Source organism: Anoplopoma fimbria, chromosome 13 (genome assembly GCF_027596085.1).
Source record: "Anoplopoma fimbria isolate UVic2021 breed Golden Eagle Sablefish chromosome 13, Afim_UVic_2022, whole genome shotgun sequence".
Classification (NCBI taxonomy): domain Eukaryota; kingdom Metazoa; phylum Chordata; class Actinopteri; order Perciformes; family Anoplopomatidae; genus Anoplopoma; species Anoplopoma fimbria.
In genome coordinates this window covers 26,669,736-26,682,600 of record NC_072461.1, presented here as the reverse complement: position 1 = coordinate 26,682,600, position 12,865 = coordinate 26,669,736, and the positions used below count along the sequence as shown (strand labels likewise).

The 12,865-nt window shown below is 37.3% G+C and overlaps 1 protein-coding gene across 1 annotated transcript in view; it reads left to right on the top strand.

Moving 5' to 3' along the window:
- Positions 1-12,865, top strand: part of fras1 (Fraser extracellular matrix complex subunit 1) — a 262,161-nt gene that overhangs the window by 164,422 nt on the left and 84,874 nt on the right. Inside the window, exons 26-27 of the mRNA XM_054610644.1 lie at positions 3,630-3,930; positions 11,428-11,512. Coding sequence (XP_054466619.1) covers positions 3,630-3,930; positions 11,428-11,512 — 386 coding nt within the window. The remainder of the gene's footprint in view (positions 1-3,629; positions 3,931-11,427; positions 11,513-12,865) is intronic.

Here is a 12,865-nt window from a genome sequence, read left to right as displayed (position 1 = left end):
CCCTTGTGAGATACAAAGGGCTTTCCCGGCATGCTGAGAACTTGTTTTGACAGAGCTTGAATGTGAAGGACGTTCATTTATATGTGAAGTACTTGCTTGAATACTGTCGATTGTCCCACCTCCAGACAAACTCTGTTGAAAAAGCCTCAGGTCCAATATTCAGCTTTATGATATTTATTTATGTCACACCTCATTAGATTCCTCTGTTGGATCATCAGTTAGCTTCAGCTCTTTATGGTGGCAGGTTACATGCATAGCTCTATCAAAGCTCAACAAAACGTGTATTTTACCTCAAGAAAAATTCTGCACATGTTTTGTAGTTGCATGAAAAATCTGTCATACTGTGTAACATTAACTCGTTTTAAAACACACTTATATATATATATATATATATGCACAAAACTGTTCAGCTCTTCGTTTTAAAACATATATATATATATATATGTATAAATATTGTCATATTTCAGTATTTCTACTGTCAATCTAAAAATAATAGTATTTTTTTTAAATATATATTAGAATTATTATTAATGTTTTTAACGACTATTATTTTAATGATTATTAATTATCATAACATTATTTATTGACTGTTGCAGTAATTTATTTTATTTTTCTATAAACACCAAGGCAAATTTCTAGTATACAAAAGCCTACTTACATTACATTACAGTCATTTAGCAGACGCTTTTATCCAAAGCGACTTACAGTCAGTAGTATATTACATATCATTCACCCATTCACACACTGATGACAGGCTACCATCAAGGTGCCACCATCAGACTCTAACTAACAAGTGTCTTGCCCAAGGACACATCGACTGCCGAAGCCGGGTATCGAACCACCGACCCTCTGATTGGAGAACTACCTTGCTCTCCACTACGCCACAGCTACTTGGCCATTAACCTGATCCAGATATGGAATAAATGTTCATATCTGTCGTACAGATGTCATAACACCACCGCTGTGAGGGCATCTTTATTTTATGCAAATTAAATCAAGAAACCCAGCATAAATAATGCAAGTTAACCAGAAGACGTCACGTAAAAACAAAACCCACATGGCTGGTTGCTAGGCAACAGGCCGGTTAGCCGAGCTGTCAGCCTGACGCTGTGTGTGTGTGTGTGTGTGTGTGTGTGTGTGAGGGGAAGCTGTTAAATGTTAATGTCGCCCGCAAAGCCGCAGCTCGTGTGAATATGAAATATGCATTCTGTCTAATTAATTTAACAGCAGCAGCGTTTAAATGAATGTTGCTGATACACAATTTATCTAGAACAAGTGACAAGAAACCCAGAGCAGCACACAATAATTACAAAAAATCATAAACTGCTTCTTGTTTATGGTTTTAAAGAACCCAAATGGCCTATAGTGGAGGGAACCAGTGCGATGCTAACTTGTATTTATATGGTGATGACGTAATAAAATGTGAGGACATACATTCAGAGCGTAATTTGCAAACTTCTATTGAAGCTTTGACTGTAAAAATAAATACATTCAGTAACGTCCTGTTGATATATAACCTGTCAATCTAACACAAAGGGCAACTTCGAGTTTGTGTTGAAAAATACTGATAATAAAAAGTACCGATAGCTTACTTATCAGCCAAGGCTAAGTGTCTTAAAGCTGCATTCTCTCTCCTGTCCACCAGGGGGCGACTCCTCTGGTTGTATAGAAGTCTATGAGAAAATGACTCTACTTCTCTCTTGATTTATTCCCTCAGTAAACATTGTAAACATGAGTTTATGGTCTCAATCTCTAGTTTCAAGTCTTCTTCAATACAGCATGATGTTCATTTAGTAAATGATGCTCCATTTAGAGTCAAACAGACCATAAAGCAGGGGATGCTTTAGGGCGGGGCTACACACTGATTGACAGTAAGTCACTCTTCTGCTTTCCAAATATGGTAACTTCTGTTCTTATATTCAGTCCATGTATCAGACCTTTAAAGCTGCATCGAGTGGGTTTTTGTTGGCCACATTGGGGCGGAAAAAGACTCCACAACAAGTCGACAAACACGTAGAATATTTTTTATCAGGTGTGGCACATTGGCTGAATCCTCCTTTCTTTCTCCACAAACTCCTGAGGCTACAAAAGATATTGATTCAGAGAGATTCATTCAATGTTGAAATTAGAAAAACCATAAGCGAGCTTCAAACTTCAGACCGTGCAGGTCAGAGCGAGTTTTTAAGAGAATTGCGTGTCAAAAAAGCAGACATTAAAATGTGACAGAAGTAAAAGTGTTTTTCATCTCATGTGTGAGAACAGACTGCCAACATTAAATGCCCGACATTAGGAGTTTTCCTGTTACTACAATACTAATTGCTTCTCCTGGATAACACCGAAAAACGAGCATTGTGTGCAGAGGCAGGTCATTAGAGGAGCCTTGTTCTTTTTATTGTTTTTGGCTTTCATGTACAAACAGTGCCTGCAGAGACCTTCAATGTCTCACTGTGGTTGTGAGATGATTTATGAAATTTGACAGCGCAGAATAGTAATAGAGAAGATATATTATCATGAGCCTCTTTGTGATAATTACTTTCTTCTTGTGAATTAATGAACATTATTTCAGCCTCTGGGCTTAAACTAATCCATTATTTAATGTGGTGAAATAGCCCCAAACCAAAATGACTTTTTGTTGTTATTGCTTTTGAATTTCTTGCGTTGAGAAAGTTGAGAAAGTTTTGTGCTTTTTTTTTTTTAAATTATAGACTTTATTCTCATTTGTGAGTTTAATTACATGGCCGAACGTTTTTGAGAATTCAGAGAGTGCCTGTTGGCGTCGGAGATATAATGAGATTACAAACGCGGCCTCTCAAAAGAGCTGATCTTTAAAAAGTTCCCCCAACAAAGTCACTTCCAATTAAAGCCAACTTCTCAAATGCCACGCCAAGACCGAGACGCCTCGCTCGTATTTCACCAGACGTCTCACACACACACACACACACACACACACACACACACACACACACACACACACACACACACACACACACACACACACACACACACACACACACACACACACACACACACTTTTTTCCCGTTTAAATTTCATAACCTCGTCTCATCCCTCCACCCACTGATCCAGCTGCAGTTTTAATGGGACACATTTAAGGCTTTAATATGCATTAATATGTATTAACTCAGGTAATTAGAGGCTCTGTGTTTTTCACTGTTATTAAAGGTTTTAGTCTAAATTATTAGTACAAATTAATTTAATTATGAAACCTGGCAATTTTATTTTATTTTGAAATATACAGCTTTTATTTCCAGTAATGATCTCTTGTCTTATTTAAATGTTTTGTTTTAACCACATATACTTCAATCAAATATAAATTGACATCGTATCCCCAAACTATTATATTATGAGAGTATATTATAGTGAATGTTCTAACCTTCAAACCTTGTATCTCTATTTCTGATCATTCTTTCATACATCATATATCATTCTGATAAAAAGGTTTTTTTGCTTTAATCTTCTTTATGACTTTGCGTGACTCACAGGAATCATTAAAGTCTGATATTTTGTTTGTGGTTCACCTCGGAGATGAAAACCTTTTTCACCCAAGCTTTTCAAGTTCGCTTTGATGATTGCACTTGAGATAATGAATGTCTGTCTTTTTCTCTCTCAGTAAACACCCAGCCCCCGACCCTCCAGGTCAACGGGTCCCTGCTGGTCCCCCTCAGTGGTTCTGCCCCGCTGCCCCTCACCCTGCTGCAGACCCAGGACCCCGACAGTCCGTCTGAGCGGCTGATCTTCCAGCTCGTTCGGGGCCCCACTAACGGACGGCTGGTCCTGTTCAGAGGGGAGGGAGGAGGTGGAGGAGAGGAGGGAGGGAAGGGAGGCCGAGACCTGACCAGGGACGACACCTTCACCTGGGCCGAGCTGAGATCGGGTCGGGTCCGGTTCAGACACCAAAAAGACAAAGCCAGGTCAGTGGATCGGATGTGTTCAGGGAGGTGGAGAAAAGTTGGTAAATTGTTATTTAATACCAAACTGCTTAAGTTTGTTAAGTTCCAAAAGCACTTCCTAAATTAAATTAAATGTATTATTATTTATTATTTATTATTTATTATTTATTATTTATTATTATTATTTATTATTTATTATTATCAGTGTTATTATTATTATTATTTGTTTACTTTAATAATACTACTAATAATAATACTAATAATCATTATTATTATTATTAGTAGTTTATTTTTAGATAACTGGTGATATGTCAAAGAGTTGCCCTTGGTTACCATTATGCGCTGACATTCAACATTGACATTGGACAAACATCCATAATGCAACAGGCAGAAAGACCCACAGGAGCAGGAAATATAGCTGGGAAGTGTTATATATATATATATCGGTACATCGTGAGCCTCCAGAACAGCTTCAGTAGTCCATTTCCTCATTTGGTGTTTTGATGATGGCGGTATAGAACGCTATCTAATGCTGCCCTCAGTCTGAATGGGTCAACGGCATCAACTCACTGCCCTTAACGACCTTCCTCCTAATTGAAAAGGAGGCGGGATCATTTTTTAATGAAGGGTTTCCTTCCTTCCTCCTTTCCTGTGGCAGTAAAATAAAAACTCCATGAGTTTCCTGTGGCAGTGAGTCGCACTGGTTTGCATAAAGTAGTCTTGACCTCAACTTTAAGCAAATGATGAGTCAGCAGAATACATTGCACAACTTCTAACATAGACAATGAATGAGAAGCGTGGAAATGAATGTGGACACTTTTTTGGTGTTGAAGATCTTATGGTCATTGTGTGATAGTGTCCCAGTTTGATTTGACCGATACAATAACCATCTACAGTTTAATACCACTTTACTGGTCAAAGATCAAATGGAAACAGTTTTATTTGGAGTCCATTAGTCTTCATATTGCTCACATAAATGTTATCCTGGTAATGAAACAAACAACTTTCTCTGCCACAAAATTAAACCAGAACTATCTGTATCAAGTCGTGTTGCTCATCACAGACATATCTACCTGCATCATAATTAAAAAGGCAGAGCTCCAGGCCAGACTTGTTAAAAAGAACATGATGCTCTTAGACTCTCAGCCAGTTATCCAACGTTTTTGGACCGAGACACCTGGAGTTTTAACTGATCTATGATTTTTCATGGAACTGAGTCAACTGTTTTCAACGCGTCCGTCTCCAACAAGCGTGTTGATTTACACTCCAGCAGAAACTGTGGAGTAATGAGTCACAGCGGCTCCTTTGATGTGCATATCAGCACCCAGGTTTCTGTGGTTATTATGCAACAGTCTGGTGCGTGTTGCGCACAAGAATGTAACCAGCAGATCTGCCTTGTGTAATTGTGGCTCACCAGTGGGCAACATCCCTCCAATTAGAGCGCACATATGAAACAGTAGCTGGTGCCTTCAGGTGCCTGTCATGGATTAATCTTTATCCCGCCTCGCTGGCATTGATGACATAATAGGAATAAAACTTTTGCTTGCACGTCAGCTGGTTGAAAAAACAAATTGTGTTTCTTAATCTGCATCAGACCAACATAGTCGTTAGCCAGGACATGCAGGAATGCCTCCAGGGAGGCTCGTTATCTTATGTAATTCGTAGATATCCATTGAAATCATTTTTAGGTTAAGTAGTTAGATTGCAAAAACACACACAGGGAGGGCAGGAGGGGAGGAGGGGAGGAGGACGGGTCCAACAAACGATTGTATGTTGTTCTATGTGTGAAACGAGAAGTCAATGTTGATTTATTTGTAACGTTATTAGTGTACAACAGTGACGCCATTACCATGGTTATTTCAACCCAAACGACAATCTTTTCCTAAACCTAACAAAGTATTTCTGAATCTTTTCCTAAACCTAACTAAATATTTTACGATCTTTCCCTAAGTTGTTGTGTTGCCTAAACCTAAAATGTTGTTTCGACTGAGTAATTTTTCACAACATACCATACGAACCATTGTTTGAGGATATGTTAATTAGTCAAACAAACACAGGACTTTTACCCAGGAGAACACCGTTTGTGTCCCGCATGATACCAGAAGTCAACGTTGACTCATTTTAACTTTCTTTAAAAAAAAAAAGTACTTTAAGAGTTGCGTAACATACGTACTTATGTTAACCCAAAGCACAATGTTTTCTTTAACTTGACCAAGTAGTTTTAGCACCAATTGCTCACCTACTGAACATTTGTTGGAAAATGCACAAAAAAATGTCTTCCTTTGTATGAGGATACTTTGCTTACAGCAACTCACCAAGTTACCAAACCAGGTGCAGACGAGAAAAATACCCTCAATGTTCCCCTAGAAAAACTGACAGTGTTCTGATGCAACACTGAAAAACCACTAAAAGAGAGAGAGAGAGAGAGAGAAAAGACACAAAGTACACACTTGAAGCAAGAGAAGAAGATTAAATGTGAGGACAGGGACGTTAAACAGTAGAGACGTGAAACTGACACTTTATCTTGTAATTTTGTGACGTAACTGTCTGAAATTCGTGAAAGTGTATGAAAGTACACCAGAGGTTTACCTGTGACATCTGTCTCATGAATGGGCCGAACACTGATGGATCGTCCTTCAGTAGACCCTTGTGTTACTCACTTCACTCACAATCTCCATGTTGATATTCAATTCAACTTTTACATAATTTCCATACTTGCTCCCTGTATAGAAGATACTACAGTTAGTATGCTTCTCCACGTATTTATTTGTGTTTTCCTCTAATTAGTCTCCTGTCTGTATAGCAGTGTGAAGCAAAGCAAGGCTAGATTGTTCTGTCCAGTTGAATCCTAACACGTTAAAATCCATCTGGTATTCAAATGAATTCCTCCTTTTGTTGGCGTAGTGTGAAACACACCATCTCTCCTTCTAAGTTGACATGAAGCACCTTGTCTCCTTCCTCTGCATCCTCGAGCATCCTGACATTTCCTCTGTCCTCTGCTCTTGTTAGCGGCCCGTCCGCCCGCCGTCTGTTTGGATTTATGCAGCTTCCTGGTCGGAGAGTTCATTTCCATTAACCCCCACACGGACCGGAGATGCGTTACATTTAAAATCACCTCGGTTAAAGTGGCTAGATTTGCATTTGTTCTGCATTTTTATGTTGCCGTGTCTGACAGTGTGATTAGCCAGTGTGAGTCTCAGTGCCAGAGATGAAAGAGGCTGCTAATATGTAAAGAAAGATTTTCATGCCGCCTCTTTAGAGCTTAGCCTCGAGACAGTTTTCCTCACTACAGCTGTTCTGCTTTGGCTTTTTCCTGCAACAAGTCTGTGTAATTTTGAATTTGGGCCCAGAGTCCGTTCAGCCAATCGGAACCGACATGTTTAACAGATAATTCAGTCCTGACTCAGCCGGTCTGGAACGGAAGCCAGCCAGTGAATGAACAAAATGTGGTCCACTGCCCAGTTTTGAGCCATTCGATTAATGGAGACAATAAAACGTTAAGCCCCAAATAGGATTTAATCTGCATATTATAGCCGTATTTGTCAAATTATGTGGAGTGGGGGATAATGGCTGCAGACACAGAGATACAAACAAATGCTCTCAGGTTTGATTCCCTTTGGAGTCCAACAGAGGAAAACATGTTGGGTCCAAATGTCCTTTTCACAGAATACAAGTCGCTACTGAGTATTAAGGCCAGAAATAAAGGGTAACAATTTTAATAAGAGGATTTTTTTTTTTTTTTTTTTTTGCATTTTTTGAGTAAAGTCGAAAAGTCGAGTATAAGGTTGAACTGTCAATATAAATTGCTTTAACCTAAAAATAACTATAATATTATGTTGTTGTTTTTTTGCATTTTTAAAACAAAGTCAACATTTTGAAAATCAAGTCCAAATTTGAAATATTGAGAATAAAGTTGGAACTGAGAATAATGAAATTGAGAAGAGGAAGAATTTTGTTTTTGTGCATTTCCAGAATAAAGTCGAAATGACACAAATAAGGTTGAACTATCAGTATTGTGCAAGTAATAATATAAATATATATATTTAGTTTATTTAGAAAAAAAAAATAATATGTTAAATAATAATATGTATTAAATAATGTATAAAAAAGAATATTCAATTATACAGTTTTTCTTGTTTGCATTTTGAAATGTTGAAAATAAAGTCAAAATTTAGAGAGAGTAAGGTCAAAATGTCAAGAATAAATAAAACTACTAGCATCACCACATATAAGAAATTTCGACTTTATTCTTGAAGAGGCAATTTACAAAAAATCTTCCTCTCCTCATATTTTACCTTTACTTTAGTCACTGTGGATGAAAGAGAAAAATGTATATTTGTGAGCCAAATATATTTTCACTTGTCAAAAGAAGGTATTTTCATTCATCCCTGCCTCAGCAGAACATGTCAAATGTCAAAACACAAAACGGACTTGTACGCGTAGTTGGATAATTTACTATTGAGAAGTATTTGTTCACGTGTACAAGCACACTGTTCATTAGCTGCTCCATTTTTGTCTCAAGGCTGCATTAAAAAAAAGAAAAAAATTCATCTAAAATGAATCCAACAGTTATTACCTTTGAATAAAAAAAGATTCAGAAGCACTTTGTCAGAAATATTTTTGCTTTAATAAGCTGTCCAATACATCTTTAATGAGCCGCAGTTATTCCAACCATAATGCTTGCTGTAAAGCTGTTACTAGTCTCACTTCTAAAAAAATGTTTTATCATTGTTGAAAGGCGCTGTAAGGATGTGTTATGTGAAGGATGAATTCTAAAGAGGAAATGGTGACAAATGACACAGAGAGCCTCAAGAACAGCTTACAGTCATACATTCTCCATGTCACTGAATGCATGAATGAACACCATTTATCCAAAAAGAAATAACCTGAAAACTATTCAGAGAGCCCTCAAAACCTATATTAAAGCATCAGCATCCATTATGGTCTGATCTGAAACAGTTAACATGCTAATTCAACATGAAATCGTCATTTAATAATGTAAAAAGAAACAGTTGAAGATTAAATAATGACAGTATTTGCTTTTTAGAATTTTTAAACGCCTGAAAATACTGGACTGCATAGGCACTCGTTATGCAACACATCAGTGGTGGAATGTGTTTAAGTACTCAAGTACTGCACAACTTTGAGATACTTGAACTTGAGTATCCATTTAATGCTACTTTATACTTTTACTCCACTACATTTTGGAAGCAAAGTTCTACTTTTTACTACCCTACATTTATTTTTACAATATCAATTACCAGAAGAAATAGTGGTATTTAAAAAACAAAATTTGAAACCAATTGATGTCCAAAAGACTTTAAAGTAACAAAACTACCTGGATAAGTTTGGAAAAAACATCATGGTTTGGGATTTTCTTGTAAAAATGTTACATCATAACAATTTAACAACGTAACAACGTAGCAACGTAACGTAACAACGTAACAACATAACGTAACAACGTAACAGCGTAACGCAACAACGTAACGTAACAACGTAACGTAACAACGTAACGCAACAACGTAACGCAACAACGTAACGTAACAACGTAACGTAACAACGCAACACAACAACGTAACAACGTAACGCAACAACGTAACGCAACAACGTAACAACGTAACAAAGTAACGTAACAAAGTAACGTAACAAAGTAACGTAACAACGTAACGCAACAACGTAACGCAACAACGTAACGCAACAACGTAACGTAACAACAACGTAACGTAACAACGTAACGCAACAAAGTAACGTAACAAAGTAACGTAACAAAGTAACGTAACAAAGTAACGCAACAACGTAACGTAACAACGTAACGTAACAACGTAACGTAACAAAGTAACGTAACAACGTAACGTAACAACGTAACGTAACAACGTAACGTAACAACGTAACGTAACAAAGTAACGTAACAAAGTAACGTAACAAAGTAACGTAACAAAGTAACGTAACAAAGTAACGTAACAAAGTAACGCAACAAAGTAATGCAACAACGTAACAACGTAATGTAACAACGTAACGTAACAACGTAACGTAACAACGTAACGTAACAACGTAACGTAACAACGTAAAGTTACAACGTAAAGTTACAACGTTAAGTTACAACGCAACAGCGTAACGTAACATCGTAACGTAACAGCGTAACGTAACAGCGTAACGTAACAACGTAACGTAACAACGTAACGTAACAACTTTGAATAATTACGTAATTTTTCATCATTTTAGATTTATTATTCCTACATTTGTCCATCTACAGCATCTGCACCTCACAGCCTAAGTATGTCATGTTACTTATAAGGTTAGATTACTGACCCTTTAACTAATAAATTTAAATAAACAAAAGTGATATTAAGGTAATTAAATTTGCTACTGTTACATCTTTGTAAAAAACTTCATACCCTTCAGCTTTTAGCCGTAGTTCCCCTTCAGTCATCACTAAACCAAAAACCTGCTCCGTCATATTTTCAGCTGCAGTCGGCTGTGTCCAAGCCCTCAGCTCCAGGGACTTGTGGGTAATAACGCTGGTCTTTGATGATGCTGAGGCATTGTTGATGAGGAGTGTGTGTGTGTGTGTGTGTGTGTGTGTGTGTGTGTGTGTGTGTGTGTGTGTGTGTGTGTGTGTGTGTGTGTGTGTGTGTGTGTGTGTGTGTAACGTTACTGTCCTCCTCTCACCGAGACAACAGAGAGGTGATTAGGTTTAATGACTACACACCAGGAGAGCCACGCAGGACTCATTTTCCCAGAAAGCTCCAGGGCTAACCAAAGGCTTTTTTGTAGGTCATGTTCATTTACAGTGAGTCTAGGAATCAAAGAGAGAGAGAGTGATAATGAACTTTGACCTCTTTTATTCAAGGCTGTGTTTTAGATGATCTGATTTTAAGTGATTTAACAATATCTCTTTATTTCTTTCTGTTTCCGTCTCTTTTTCTTTCTCTCTTTCTATTTTCACTTATTTTGTTCTTTCTTTCTCTCGTCTTTCTTCCTTCCTTTCCTTTTTTACTTCTTTCTTTCTTTGTTTGATTCTCTCTTTCTTTATTTCTTTTTTTCTTTCTCTCTGTCTTTCATTCTTCCTGTCTTTCTTTCTTTTTTTACTTCTTTCTGTTTTCTTCCTTCCTTTCCTTTTTTACTTCTTCAATTCTTTCCTTGTTTCTTTCTTTCTTTCTTTTTTGTCTCATTTTTTTACTTCTCTGTTTTCTTCCTTCCTTTCTTTCTTTCCTTCTTTCCTCTTTCTTTCTTTCTTTCTTTCCTTATGTACTTCTGTCTTTCTTTCTTTTGTTCTTTCTTTCTCTCTCTCTTACTTCCTGTTTTCTATCTTTACTTTTTTCTTTATTTCTTTATTTCTCTCTTTCTTTATTTCTCTCTTTCTCTCTCTTACTTTCTTTCTGTACTTCTTTTCTTGTTTCTTTCTCTATTTCTTTCTGTCTTTCGTTACTTCATGCTTTATTTTTTGTTGTCTCCTTTCTTTCCTTCTTTCTATCTTTCTCTCTTCCTTTCTTTCTTTTTCTGTCTCCCCTTCTGTAGGACCGGTGAGTTCACCTTGCGTGTCGCTGACCCCCAGCTGTTTTCTCAACCAGAAACAGTTCAAGTTCAAGCCGTGTCAATGCAGGTATGTACCGCACAAAAAAACACAGAGACTAGAATATTATCTACAAATATAGATATCTAATAAAGATGACCTCTGTGCAGGTCAATCCAGTAACATTACAGATAATAATAGAGAAGAATTGTCTGCCAAGGAACATTTGTTTCCACATTTAGTTTACTGTGAAACAATAGAATATCTCCATCTGGGCTCTGAGGTTCAAATGCCAAATCAATAATTGTGTCCTTGTTGAGAAAAGTATAATTTTCAGTTTCTAACAACCTTATACTGTTTACTTTCGTGCTTTAAGGGCATGATGTGTCCTTCTCACATTGACTCTTAAAGTTTCTTCCCTTTTGTCAAGTCAATATCTGATGGATGAATACGACACAGCGAGCAGAGGAGTGTTAGAATAAGGACACCATCTCACTTTCTATGAGCAAAACAACAAAAATACCATTTAATGCCACAGTATTTTTTACTATTCTATCAATATTTCCCTGTCAAACATCCAATTGAATCTGTATTTGACATCTCACAAAGCTCTTGGCTAAAGTCTTCCTTTTGCCAAATTAATTTTGAATCTTCATTGACTTTTAAAAGTTTTAATAAGAGCAGAACCACTAGATCCTGTACTTAACAACGAGATAGCATACTTTGCTAGCTACATGATTAATGATCCGCCATGATGCATAAAGAATAATTCCCTTCAATGCACAGTCACGTCTGAGAACGTCCTATATAGTTTAGCCATCCAACAACATAAAGTACAGTCAATATAAACAGAGAAATGTCAGAGAAGCTTTTCTGTCACTGTGGATGAAAAGAGGCATTCAGCCAACCGTTAATCCGGAAAATCTGACAGCTCTTTTCTTTTTAGAGTGTAGCTGTTTTTTGCTGCATCATCCCAGCTGATCTGCATTCCTCACTGTTTTTTTTTTGGCTCTGTTCCCAACGGGCTGAATCCAGGGCCGTGATTGGCCGATGGCGGCCTCGACAGCGGGGCCGTGATAGGTGTTAAGCTGATTTCTGATTTTAGCCCAAATGTGGAATATAATGAGGAACGAGGGATTAAAGGCTCTCTCTGAGATGATGGGTTAGTGTGACAGCTGTGCTCTGTGTGTGTGTGTGTGTGTGTGTGTGTGTGTGTGTGTGTGTGTGTGTGTGTGTGTGTGTGTGTGTGTGTGTGTGTGTTTATGGTCACAGTGACAGACGGTTGTTAAAAAATAGCAGAACTGAAAGCATGTGTAACAAATTAAATTAATTATGTAATTACCTGAATGGAAAATGTTCATTAGGAAAAACAAAATCCTCCATATCTGTCACTGAAAGCAAAGACTTCCAGACAAAATAACTTGTTTTAAAAGGAAAGTTAGG